The 14,851-nt window shown below is 37.9% G+C and overlaps 1 protein-coding gene across 6 annotated transcripts in view; it reads right to left on the bottom strand.

Annotated features, from left to right (window-relative positions):
* Positions 1–14,851, bottom strand: part of arhgap23b (Rho GTPase activating protein 23b) — a 321,640-nt gene that overhangs the window by 147,769 nt on the left and 159,020 nt on the right. For all 6 annotated transcript variants that reach the window (XM_048179467.1, XM_048179469.1, XM_048179470.1 and 3 more), the window contains exon 2: positions 5,002–5,184. In XM_048179467.1, coding sequence (XP_048035424.1) covers positions 5,002–5,184 — 183 coding nt within the window. The remainder of the gene's footprint in view (positions 1–5,001; positions 5,185–14,851) is intronic.

Genomic DNA, 14,851 nt, shown 5'->3' with positions numbered 1-14,851 from the left:
TCAAACTGTAGGTGGCGCTGTTCCTCGCTGATCCGCAGATCCTGGTTCTGATGAAGCGTACCAATTTTTGTTTCAATTGCTCAAGGTTTGGCTGAGATACAGCCTCTGAACCAATTTTGGGTCGACCTTGTTAAGTTTGTGACATCATAACTTTTGAACAAAGATGAATTTAAAAAATCTGTTGAGTCATTTCTATGCGGCTTGGTCTAAAGATCATGTGACCAAAGTTTAGACAAAATTGGACAAAATTTGAAGGAAGAGTAGTGAAAAAATTGAATACTGTACTTTTCAAAATGGCAGCTACTGGCGGAGACTTAATGTAAGATGTTGATTGGAATCAGCATGAGGAGAGGAATCAGATGTACTAAATTAGATTTTTTTAGAGCAAATGGTTCAAATGTTATAACCTTTAGAAAAGTGAATTTTTGAACTAGTGGTGGCGCTATAGAGTTGGTCATAGAGACTCCAAATTTGGTTCAATGACCTTTCATGACCATCTCTACAATTGTACCAAATTTAATCATTTTGTCATGTTTCGTTGATAGGGCTGCCATAGACTCCCAGAGGGGAGGAAGAAGAAGAATAATAAATATAGCTGCAAGCAGCAATGCAGGGCCAAGCCCCAAAGGCACCGCAAGCAGAGCAACACAGCAAGCGGAGCAACACATCAAGCAGAGCAGCACATCAAGCAGTACAGCACAGTTTCGCAGAATTATAACCTTGGAACAAGGATAAATAAAGAAAATCTGTTTAGTCAGCTTTCCTGCAAGCGGTTCTATGCGCTGCCATAGACTGCCAGAGCGGAAGAATAATAATAATAGTTAAAAAGAATGACAACGAATACAACCTTTGGTGCTTGGCCCCTAATAATAAAGTAAACTAACGAATACAATAGGTGCCTTAGCACCTTCAATGCTTGGCCCCTAATAAAGTAAACTAATGCATACAAGAGGTGCCTTAGCACCTTCGGTGCTTGGCCACTAATAAAAAACAAACGGCGTTGGCCTTTCTCTCATTCAGCACTAATCCCAATGTTTCCATATTATTCGAGATGTAGGCTAAGATTTGGTTGATAAATAATTACTTATTAGTGTAAACAAGTTTTTGTACTTCATGCAGAACTCCACAGATAACAGACCATTTAAATTTAGCAGTGTAACTCTTTATATATATTGTGTTCGGTCGACTGCATTTATTTTGATGAACAGGCTGTGATGTCAATTTAAAAATAAAACTGATAGCCTATATGTCGTGTGTACTGTACATGCGTGAGGGGCCAGCGATCACTTGGATTTTTTCCTTAAACAGCAGTAACTCCGTCATTTATGGTGACAGATAAAACATCATCATTGGAAACTTTAAAGCTTGCGATTACGTTTATTTGTTAACACTTACAAATAAAAACAAAACACTGTGCTTTTGTAAAGTAAAGAAAACAAACAGGATGCGTTTTCTGAGTAGGTTTCCAACCTACTCAGAGTCGATTGAACTGAGTTAAGCGCGTGTGCTACGACTATGAAAAGCCATCATCAATGGAGCTCCGATATTATGATTCACCATGGCAACAGCATGTGACAAAAGGACGTTGCATACTTCTGAGTCAATGCAAGTTTAATTCTTATCACTGTTATAATATCAAAGGTGAAAACTGGTAGAATGGTAAGTTATTGAACTAATATTCATTTTCATGGTGTCCCACATGCAAAAAAAGAAGAAGAAACAAAAAATGTAACAGGATGCAATAATAAGAGTGTAAATGATTTTAGCATTATTAAACACTCGTTACGCAATTTACTTCCACTTGTAGAACATTTTCTTCATTTTTTTTGAAAATAAATGCCTTTCTGAAAAGGGAAATGCCTGGGAAAAGGGAGAATAAGGAGCTTGGCAGAAGGCGGATTTGAACCCAGTCAATCGCATCACAAGTTAATTCTCCACACCCAACACACTACAGCATACACCGCTGCAGCCTCTAGAACATGTGTCAATTTTAACCTGGTCTGACATTGGTGGGCGGAGCTACTGTAAATTTGCACTTAGTAATAGACACTCTGAATAATCTTGTTTTCCGTTTGCATTAAGATTATTTTTATTACCACACTGGCAGATATTGATAATATTACTTAAGTAAAATGCACTTAATTTAGATCCCCCCAGGAAACAAGACTAAATATCTTATATCATTTTCGTATATGCAAAATCCATCTTGATTTAAGAATTTTTAGATATTTGTACTTGAAATAGGACAAAAAATACTCAGTACGAAAAGCATTTTTGCAGAGTGAATGAATGAGTGAACTATTTAAATATCACTAGCACTTTAAAAAGGGGGAGGAGACCAAAGAAAACTCTGGGTTTACTGAAGAAAACCTGCTCCTGATCAGGTTAGGTTCACAGAGTAAGTTACCATGGTAACTGACTCTGAGTATAAATTACCTCTCTTTCAGAAACAGGCTTGACTTAACCTGCTTTCTCGGGTTTGACATACCTCCCATTCTGAAACGGAAAACTCAGAGTTTCCTATTTCAGGGTAAGTCAACTCAGAGTTCAAGTTTTAACTCAGTGTTGGTTGAACCTCCTTATTGAAACGGGCCCCTGGTTGAGTGGAGCGCAAAAATTAATCAAAACTCAGTACAGCCTATGGAGTTTTTTCTTTTGTTAATCTGTTAATTAATGGAAGTGAAATAGCCTATGTTTTGTTTAGACCTATTCCTTTTACATATTATATTTTAGTCTATTTTTCTCTGTTCACAGAAGCCCTGTGCGATGTGACCATGAATAGGCTACCATGGTATTTTTAATGGGTCATAGACACTTATCCCTTCTGAATTAATTTAATTTAATAAGCCTACAATTTGCATGATAGGCTATTGAGCGGAAATAAATTATGTAATCGTGCTTGCTATGTTACACATATCTGAATGATCATTTGTGATATTCTTGAGCTGAAAATGCCAGCGAGTGAACATCCAACTTCGATAACAGAATGCAGCAGAAATATAGTAGCCTAACTATAGAGTTAGCCTATGTGTGACTGTTACACATGCTAATCCCTTCCATACTAAATATACTTTATACTAAAACAAATAGGCATAGCAGAGACCCCCAGAGATAAATGTCTCGGATGCTGAGAATTATTGCTGCTCTGTAATTGGCCAAAATGTGACATTCGACTTTTCCAAGATCCTCTACTCTTCCCTGTGAAACCCAAAAGTTGGACCTCTGACCTACTTTCAGTACGATCTGAATTTCTGCGTTTTGAATTTTAGGATATTGAATTTGGTGTTTCGAATTTGTTCTTCATGTTAACTTGAAGCTGTATTTTTAATAAATGAATATTTGCAGTCAAGAATTCAGAACAAAAAATACGCTGTTTGAAAATACATATGTAGAAAATTATGCCATAAAAAACTTTAATTTTGTTCAATTCAATTTTCAATTTTGTGTTATCAAATGTCCAGGATTCAAGTTTAAAAAAATTCAAATTCAAAACTATATAAAATGGCACTTAATATTCAATTCTGTTAAATTCAGAACTATTGTCATTTTCCAGCTCCATACCTTTATTAGCCCCCTGGAGCCATATGGATTACTTTTAGGATGGACGAACGGATGGATGTGCTTTTTTTGCACTTCAAAATCCAAGTTACTTTTCCCACTCCCATTATAAAGCTTGGAAGAGCCAGGATATTTTTAAACATAACTCACATTGTGTTTGGCTGAAAGAAGAAAATCACATACACCTAGGATAGCTTGAGGGCAAGTAAATTATGGGATAATTTTCATTTTTGGGTGAACTAACCCTTTAAGAATTTTTTTCTGTATCCACCTCATTTTTCAGGTCAGAGTGGGTGCAGCGATTTGAAAATTGAATGTGTCTGGTTTCCGGTGTCATTCGCTTCCAGTTATTTTTAGCTGCACAAAACAGCTTGTTATCCAGCTTGATTTTGCAAACTGGTATTTCTTACCATGTTATTTTAATGTATAGTATTATGGTTTTCTGAACTTTGATATTCTTCTAGTTAATTCCCTATAGTGGCTAATGAATCGGAAGTCTCACACATTCATAGAAAACACCTTACTTCCATGCTGAAAAATAAGATGGATATGTGAAGCAGGATTTTGAACCAATGAGATTTCATCAGCAAAATGTGTACTTTAATTTCAAGGACTTAAATTTCAGGCTGTTCCTTACATAAATGTAGCATGTGTCTTTGGAAGACTTGGGAAAAAGTATTTAAGTCATATGGACTATATTTTTGTTTAGTGATGCGTGGGTCATCTCATAACCCGCGGACCCCGCGGGTAACCCGTGGGTCGGGTTGGGGTGGGGAAAGAAATTGTCACTTTATTTGCGGGGCGGGTTGGGGCGGGTCATTAAAAACAAAATTTTAAAAAATCCATGTATGTTGCGTGCAGTTCCCTATAGCATATATTAAATATTTGGGAATATCTGTTTTTATATTTTATTAGGTTCTTTGATAAGGTTAAAATACGAATGCCATAGCAACGTAACTTGCATGATGTCCCCAAACCTTTGGCGTCACGTGACACGTCACGAAAGCGGCGCGCCAAGCAGCTCCCGCCACCAGCCACGACAACAAAAACGGAGAAATAAAAGTGAAGATGGAAGACGAGGTGTGGGAGAAATTGAGGTCGGGAATTTACATAATTAAAAGAAAAAAAGGTCAGGCTGCTAAATCTAATGTTTGGGACTGGTTCTCATAAATAATTGCAGCAGGAGACAACAGCAGTATCGGCTACGTGAAGTGCAACTTGTGTGAAAAAATATACAAACATGAGAGCCACAAAACGGGCACTTAGAGCATGTCAAGGCAGGCCAAATAAAAGCGGGACCCGCGGGTTGGAAAAAAAGCCGACCTGTGCATCACTATTTCTGTTGCTGTTTTTATTAATGTAGTTTAATAGACAATGTCACAATGAACTGTAATTGTTTTTTACTTTTGACGTTTTCATCTTTAAGGTTGTTGATTTTGTTACCTTCAGATTAGTGTGAAGGGCAGACTCTGGTGGATAGACTATGAAGTGCCGCAGAGTAAAACCAAAGCCCTGTGAGTTCTTCTGCAGCGCCATTGTGCATGGACCCTTCCAGGCCACATCCTTCTTTGACACAGGTTGAGTGTTCTGACTGGATGACAGTCCTTCATCTTTAAGGTCTTTAGCCTGTCACAAACCAAAATAACACAAAGAGACACGTAATATAAACATCTACAAAGCAAAAAAAGTTATGTTATATTTATGTTATGTATTAACATGTTATGTTTTATGTTATGTTTCTTTATTTTCAAATGCCTGCAAAATGAAGTCTAACATGTTCCCGAAGGAATTAGTGGGGGCAGGAGTGTTTTCGATTATAAAGGTAGTTTTTAACTCCAACCACTTTGAGGGTATGACCCCTTTAAACTGTGAGGAATGCCAATTTTGAATACAGATGTGAAAATAAACCACCACATGGGACTTAGCAAAAATGCAAGAGGCAAAAATAAATACAGAAATTCCTGATGTAGAAACACTGAAACAGAAGACTCTTTAAAATGTGAGAATAAAGGTCAACACTGATTCCAAGTCAAGTAGTGCATAAAGACATTATACAGAAAAATCAAGTGCCCTTTATAAAATTTTCTACTTCAGAATAAGGCATGTGTATACTTTTAACTTTTGTATAGGTTTAAATAGGTTCAGTCAGGTTCATTGACTTACTTTAAGGTTCCTATACCAGACAGACACTATCAACCACAACATTCTTTTGAATATACTCGAAAATTATGTTGGCATTAGTGGAATTGCATTGGCATTGTTCAAATCATACTTATCTGACTGTTATCAGTTTTTAGCAGTAAACAAAGATATGTCATACCGATCACAAGTTCAGTGTGGAGTACCGCAAGGCTCAGTACTAGGACCATTGCTTTTCACTCTGTACATGCTACCCTTGGGAGATATCATTAGGAAGCATGGCATTAATTTTCACTGTTACGCTGATGATACTTAGCTGTATATTTCTTTTTATATTTTCTCTGACAAAACTTACCAATTCACAAAATTAACGGAATGCATAGCTGATATAAAAAATTAGATGACTAGTAATTTCCTATTACTAAATTCAGAAAAAAACAGAGATTCTAATTATTAGACCAAAAACATCTGCACAAAATAACCTAAAATACTGTCTAACACTTGATGGCTGCTCTGTTAAGTCTTCATTGTCAGTTAAGAACCTGTGTGTGCTCTTTGATACCAATCTTTCATTTGAAAGCCTCATTTCTAGCATCTGTAAAACCATATTTTTCCATCTTAAAAATATATCTAAACTACGACATATGCTCTCGATGACAAATGCGGAACAGTTAGTTCATGTGTTCATGACCTCAAGGCTAGAATATTGTAATGCTCTACTCGGTGGTTGCCCTGCACGCTTAATAAACAAATTACAGCTGGTCCAAAACACTGCAGCTAGAGTTCTTACTAGAACTAGGAAGTATGACCATATTAGCCCAGTTCTGTCAACACTGCATTGGCTCCCTATTAAACATCGTACAGATTTTAAAATCTTGCTAATTATTTACAAAGCACTACATGGTTTAGCTCCCCAGTACTTGAGCGAGCTCTTAATGCATTATAGTCCTACACATCTATTTTGATCTCAGAATTCTGGCCAGTTGATAATACCTAGAATATCAAAATCAACCGCAGATGGTAGATCCTTTTCCTATTTGACACCTAATCTTTGGAACAGTCTTCCTAGCATTGTTCGGGAAGCAGACACACACTGTCAGTTTAAATCTAGTTTAAATCTCTTTAACCCGGCATACACATAACACATTATCTACTTCTATAATTCAAATCATGTAAATTGTTAGGCTGCATAAATTAGGTCAGCCGGAACCAAGAACACTTCCTATAACACCTGATGTACTCGTTACATCATAAGAAGAATTGCATCTACGCTAATATTAGTCTCTCTGTTTATCACAAGTTTCACCATAGACAGCCGGATCCAGGACATATCCAGATCAGATGAAGGACCTGCACCTAGACACGACCACAACACATCCACAACACAAATGTCAGCTACAGGTGAAAAAATTCTATAGTAATTTATAGTAAATACTATAGTGTTTTTGAACCATACCATAGTAAAGTACTTAAATTAATTTGTGGTAATTCTATAGTTGCTGTGGTAACATACAGTGCACAGCATAAATGAGTACACCCCCTCTGAAACTTCTGAAAGTCAGCAATTCCTCTCTTGCTTAAGACATGTTAGGGTTCTTTAGAGATAGCAAGTCTGTTTAATCAATTACCAAAGAAGCATGTCAAAATTATTCAGGTGTACTACACTATGCTGTAGCATTCATTAACAAAGTGTTGTAAATACTATAATATATACAGTATACTACAATTTACTATAGTATGGTTCAAAAACACTATAGTATTTACAATAGTATTTTTTCACCTGGGTTGTGTCAACTATCCCCTGTGAAGACTTCATTGACATGACAACCAGTGGCACAGATCCTCAACAAAACCGTTTCCAAATCCGGCATGATGAATCCGATCCTCAACCAGATGGAACTGGATTAAATATTTTGACTGTTCCAATCCCAGTCTGACTTCTGACCTGTAATGCTGCCTGAATTATAATCATGTGCTGTTCATTGTTGGCCAGAGGAGAACTTTTTCTAGAGCTGCTGTGCAGCCAAAATTATTTTCCTGTTATTACTGTAAAGCTGCTTTGAGACAATTTGCATTGTAAAAAAGCACTATGTAAATAAAGGTGACTTGACAGTGACCAGTCAAGAGTCTTGCTAAGAGAAACTGTATCTTTTGCCTGGCGCTTTCCCCTTTTCCCTTCTCTGCCCACCCACTTCCTCTTCCCCTGGCTCCATTTCACGGCACCTCACCCTATCATTGAACACCCCAGGTGGTACTGCAGTGCGGGAAAACAACAATAGGAAGTGGAAACTTTGAAGCAAGAAGAGCAGTACCTCCCTTAAATATCTAGTTCAGTCATGAAACTCTGTAGAGCAAAGGCTGATAGGTCCTTTACATGCAATCTGCAAGCAATCACATCATTACCGCATGACGCAAGCTGATTGGCTTCTGCTGATCCTGCAGCCAATGAAACCGCTTGCTCAACCTCTCAAGTCTGATTCAGTGTTTGCTGTAGGCTAGTCCTCAGATTTACTTTGAAATTCAACCTCTTAATATCTTTTATTATTCCAAATCACTAAACAATGATGCATGATTTGCATTTATCAATTCATAAATGAAGCAAACATACACAATCAAAATCATGTTTAATGCTTTACAAGTAGGGATGCAATTAACAATTATTTTGATAATCGATTAATTGGATGAAAAATCTAAAAATTGTTATACACTCATATTTTTTTTAAATTAAAAAATATTTTTAATCCATTATTTTAAACAATGTTATTCCACACCCTGCCCAATGCTGTCCTCCAAACAATGTGTAATAAGCCTATTAAAACAAATATAGTGAATGTATTTATTTATGTAGGCTATGCTGTACATTATAAGCAAAAAAAACAAACAAAAAAAAACATTACATTCTAAACCTAAAGACAACTGATTGCTTACTATTTTAAAGCAAAAATGAAAATGACTACATTAAAAATTATAATAAACAAAAACAAAAGCACAAAATGCTAACTTGTACGAGGTATGAGGAACACACTCATTCACTCATCTGAACATAGTAATTACAGTATCTCACAGAAGTGAGTACACCCCTCACATTTTTGTAAATATTTTATTATTTCATGTGACAACACAGAAGAAATGACACTTTGCTACAACGTAAAGTAGTGAGTGTACAGCTTGTATAACTGTGTAAATTTGCTGTCCCCTCAAAATAACTCAACACACAGTCATTAATGTCTAAACCGCTGGCCACAAAAGTGAGTACACCCCTAAGTGAAAATGTCCAAATTTGGCCCAAAGTGTCAATATTTTGTGTGGCCACCATTATTTTCCAGTACTGCCTTAACCCTCTTGGGCATGGAGTTCACCAGAGCATCACAGGTTGCCACTAGAGTCCTCTGCCACTCCTACATGACGACATCATGGAGCTGGTGGATGTTAGAGACCTTGCGCTCCTCCACCTTCCGTTCGAGGATGCCCCACAGATGCTCAATAGGGTTTAGGTCTGGAGACATGCTTGGCCAGTCCATCACCTTTACCCTCAGCTTCTTTAGCAAGGCAGTGGTCATCTTGGAGGTGTGTTTGGGGTCATTAGCATGTTGGAATACTGCCCTGCAGTCCAGTCTCCGAAGGGAGGGGATCATGCTCTGCTCATTCATGGTTCCCTCAATGAACAGTAGCTCCTTAGTGCCGGTCATGCAGCCCACACCATGACACTCCCACCACCATGCTTGACTGTAGGCAAGACACACTTGTCTTTGTACTCCTCATCTGGTTGCTGCCACACACGCTTGACACCATCTGAACCAAATAAGTTTATCTTGGTCTCATCAGACCACAGGACATGGTTCCTTAGTCTGCTTGTCTTCAGCAAACTGTTTGCGGGCTGTCTTGTGCCTCATCTTTAGAAGAGGCTTCCTACTGGGCTGCATACACTTCTTTGTGGAGTTCCATTATCTATTGTGTATGTCTCAGAATACTCTACTCCTATCCTAACTTGTATTGTTCTTTCTAGAAGGAAATCCATAATCCAGTTGTAAAACTTTCCTCCAATTCCCATGCATTTAAGTTTAATTAAAAGTCTCTCTTTCCAAAGCATATCATATGCTTTCTCAATGTAACGAGGCGGGACACGAGGTGAGATCCATATGCAAGCTTTATTAAACTGAGTTCATAGTCAAACAGGCAATGGTGGAACAACAGCAAACAGATATGGCAGAGAGTAGGCAGAATCGTAGTCGAGGAACAGGCAATGGGTCAGGGCTGGCAGATAACAATCGTAAATCCAAAACAGAGCAAATAGTCCAAAGGGCAGGCAACAGAGAATCATACATGGGGAACAGACAGGAACAGTAACGGGCAGACAGACACAAGGATAAACGCTCAGAATTGCAACAGAGTATACAAGACCTCGCCCTGTGTGTGAGGATGTGACTAGCTTATATAGTCCAGGTAATGCGTGGCAGCTGGGTGTGGTGATTATGGTTAGCTGATTGGTGGAGTGAGTGCAGGTGATTGGCAGGGAGGATTATGGGAAGTGTAGTCCGGGAATGACTGGAACCATGACATAATGTCCCCCTCCCGGAAGGCGCGTCCTCGCGCTGTGGATGGCACAACTGGGGAGGGGGGGTGGGTGCCCTGGAGACCTACTGACAGGTGAGGGTGAATGTACGGACGGGTAAGAAGGTCTCCAGGGCAGGTCCAGGGACTCTAGGCGCCATGGCTGGTCAGATGCCTCGGGCAGCAACGGCGGGTCAGGTGCCTCGGGCAGCAACGGAGGGTCAGGTGCCTCGGGCAGCAACGGCGGGTCAGGTGCCTCAGGCAGCAACGGCGGGTCAGGTGCCTCGGGCTGCCACGGTGGGTCAGGAGCGTCAGGCAACCATGGTAGTTCGGGAGCCTTGGGATGCCAAGGCGGGTCAGAGTTCGTGGGCGACCATGACGGGTCAGAGTTCGTGGGCAGCCATGGCGGGTCAGCGTTCGTGGCGGGTAAGAAGCTGTCTCGTAGTGGGCCGGAGCTGGCTTGTCGAAGGCTGAAGCGGGCTCGTGGACAGCTGGAGCGGGCTCGTGGGCAGCTGGAGCGGGCTCGTGGGCAGCTGGAGCGGACTCGTGGGCAGCTGGCCTTTCCAGGTTTGCCAACTGGTACAATTTTTCCATTCTTCCATAAAGAAGGAATCTTTCCTGCATTCCATATATTGTTGAAAATATTTAAATAATATTTAAAGATCTGATAAATGTTGAATCATTACATAACATATATCATCTTTTCCAGGAGATGAATGTTTAACTCCCCCTAGAGCCATCTTTAATTTGTACGTAGTAAAATCTGCATCTCAAGCTTCACCAGAAGGACTTCTTTTCATCATTAAATCTGGATATTAAATTTTGTTCTGGTTTCTACTCTTTTTAATATCCTCTGATACATTATGGACTTTAACAAAAACTTTAGCCAGCATTTCAGCCTTTTCATTATCTGTCACAGCTATTCCTTCATCATTTTTTTAAAACAGGTAAAGTTTGATTTCTATAAATTCCTCCCATTTTCCTATTTTACTATTCTTCTTACTTCAGCTTGTGCTTTCTTATATTTAATAAAATCTTCAAATAAATTAGACCTTTTGATTTTTCTAAATGCTTTATTCTTATTATGTATTGCATCACCACACTGTTCTGTCCACCAGGGAACTGCTTTCCTCTTTTTACATTGTCCCTTTTTTCCTATAATATTATCTGTTACATCATACAATACTTTACATATTTTCCCATTACATTTATCTATGTCTTCCATCATATTTAGTTATACTGCTGTTAGTTCTACCTCACTTAGATATTTATATGCTTCCCAGTTTGCTTGATTAAATTTCCATCTTGGAGCTAATATCACATTATGTTCTATTACACTCATCCCTACCTTACATACAATTATATAGTGATCACTACCCATATTATTATCTTCCCAAACGTCCCATACACATTTAGCTATACCTTCAGAAACCAATGTTAAATCTATAGCTGACCCAATACCACGTACCAAATCTATTCTTGAGTTTCTACCATCATTTAGACAAACTAACTCATTACTATCTATTATTTCAACAACATCCCCACTATGATCATCTTGCTTCATCTTGCAACTGCTTCCCCATAAAGTGCTATGTGCATTAAAATCTCCACACCAAATTATTTTATAATTTCCTGACCCTATAACCTTTTCTAAATTTTTACTTAATTACGAGAATTATAATAATTTATTATTCTAATATTATGTTTCTCTGCATATATTTCTATAACCACCAATTCATATTCTTCAAACTCATTAATAACTCTTAATTCTAATTCATTTTTTATAAAAGTGGCCACCCCACCTCCATTACCTGTCTTTCTATCTTTCTTTACAATATTATACCCTTGCAGAACAAAATTTAATTTAGGTTTTAACCATGTTTCTTGTACACAAATTATGTTTGGTTTCTTATCTAATAGGTCTATGAATTTTTAAATTCTGATCCATTTGCAATAAGACTTCTGCCATTCCATAGCAGAATCGTTTTAACCATTATGAACTTCTACATGCTGTTTGAGTTCTTGATTGAGTCTTTAGCATATCATTTATTTGTTCCAACGTTACACCTGCTACATTCAAGTATCTCTCAGCTGCCCTTATTATGATTTTAATTCTCTCCGTTCTTCTTTCTGTTTGAGCAGAACAATTTACCACTTAAGCCATAAATGAAACAAATTCCATTTTCCCGATCACCAAACTATCCTCTTTTGTCTTACTTTGAGCCAAAGTATTTCCAGTCCATTCTTGTATTTTTACCTCTCTCTGTATCTGCTCATTTTGTTTTGCTTTTTGTGCTGCTTCAGTGTAAGTTAACCCCTCAGTTATTCTCACATTTTGAATTTTCACAGCATGTTTGTGAGCAATACATCCCCCAAAGCCAGCACTATGCTCACCTCCGCAATTGCAGCATTTTGCCTTCACTCCTTCTCCACATTTACCATATACATGGTCACCCCCACATCTCACACAATGTTGTTTTCCTCTGCAAACAGCACTAACATGGCCATACTTCTGGCACATGAAGCATCTAATCGGAGGAGGCATGTAAGGTCTTACAGGGTAACTTACGTATCCTATTGTTACCCTCTCTGGCATTCTTTCCTCATCAAACTGAAGCATAACCTCAAAGATAAAGAAACATAACAAAAAGATAGGACTTGGTTTTGGGTGCCCAAAATGGCCACCCGGAGGCATTGCAAATATGGCCAAATCTGATTTTCAGTTTTGTTTATGGTAATTAAAGCAACAGTTTTTCAATAACGGAAGAATATGTAAAAGTATGGTATTTGGGGTAAAAGTTGCCCCTACTGTTGGACTAAAGGTACAATAATTAACATAATAATAAATAGCTGGCTGACTTTTCCATTTGTTGACCTGACATTGTTTGATTCAGATGGTAAATATCATATATTAAGTTGGGTGTCCACCTTAATCACCATATTTATAATGAAACCATCATATTTAAAAATATGATATTAATCATATTATATAATAAAATATCATTTATTGTTATTACTGTAACTATCTATATATAACTATTATGGGATCTCATACATTCATACATTATGGGTGTAGTGAAAAGCAAATTTTGTCTTGAGGTGTGCCCTTAGCCCCATTGTGCCCTACATATAACAATATAGCAAGTGAATTATGTATACATTCAACAATATTATTGATTTGACTGCACTGACACTACTGGATGAGAACTGAACTGAGCTGGACGATGACATCACTGTTTTTTTTTTGTTTGTTTGTTTTTTTTGTTTTGTTTTTTTGCAGAACTGCTTGATAATCTTTACAACAGAACTGAATCAACACTGAACTGACTGACTGAAATGAACTGTTTGCATCATTGAATCATTTTCTGTTATCACTGTAAAGCTGTTTTGAAACAATCTGTATTGTATAAATTGCTTTATAAAAAAAGGTGACTTGACTTGACTTTCAATTAGCTATATGACTTTCTTTGATGCTGATTTTTAGAAGGCATCTGTCTGACTCTGAGGCCACGTTTACACCTGGTATTAAGATGTGTTTTGGTTGATCGGATCACAAGTACAAATTCAGGTGTGAATGGGGTCTAAAACGTTTTGAGCTTGTCCAATTTCGACAACTTCCAGAGGTAGTCGAAAACGCATTCAACCGGATTGCTTTCGCAGTGTAAATGCTCATGTGGTCGAACAGCCACTGGCTACCTACTCTCCGACCTACTGAACTAATGCGTAAACATTATGGGAAGCGCGCTAGCCAGACGATTTAAAGTTTGTTTGAAGATGCGCCTAGACATCCAGACAGGATTTACGTCCAGACGGGATTTAAACTTTGTCGACTGAAGACGACGAAGTTTGATTTGAAGATGAAAAACGTACAAAGCACAATGTTCTCGCACCATTCCTGATTTCCAGAGGTGGGTAGTAACAAAGTACATTTACTTCGTTACATTTACTTGTTTTTTTTTTTTTTTAATTTGTACTTTTAAGAGTAGATTTAAAAGTAGGTACTTTTACTTTAACTTGAGTACATTTCTGATGAAAAATCTGTACTTTTACTTCACTACGCTGGGTGACGTATCGTTACTTTACTTCATTTTAATGCAATACTGTACATGTTAAAAAAAAATGTGTAGTTTATTCGAAGCGTGCTGTCTCTTTTTTCATGAATGATGCTCCATTCACAAATGAATCACTCTTTTGCAGGCACGAGCACACATAGACATAAAAGGGGGCTTGAGCCCCTGCCTTTTTTCTTCCTCGAGAGAAAGTGCCCTTTTTTTCTAGGGTGCTTTTTTTTCTTTCTTTCTTTTTTTTTAAATAAATGAATATATATTCCTATTTGTGCACAGTTTCCCTGTCAAACAAATATATTTACTGAATAAAAATAAATAAATATATAAATAAATAAATAAAACTATATATCAGGTCAGCTTTGGTGAGTTGCCTTCCCTCCGCGACACGGCATTCATTCCCTCATGCGTGCCCCACCTCTCCTTGTGTTTGCTGCTGGCTGAAATTGTGACAACTATGCCCGGGAAAATACAACTGCTTTCTGGTGATGAGAAGCGAAAAAGAAAAAATCACTAGATCCATCCTGTGCATCTCTTTC

The sequence above is a fragment of the Megalobrama amblycephala genome, unplaced genomic scaffold (assembly GCF_018812025.1).
Source record: "Megalobrama amblycephala isolate DHTTF-2021 unplaced genomic scaffold, ASM1881202v1 scaffold201, whole genome shotgun sequence".
In the NCBI taxonomy this organism is placed as follows: domain Eukaryota; kingdom Metazoa; phylum Chordata; class Actinopteri; order Cypriniformes; family Xenocyprididae; genus Megalobrama; species Megalobrama amblycephala.
Note: the sequence above shows the minus strand (reverse complement) of the source record. Positions and strands in the feature narration are given on the sequence as shown.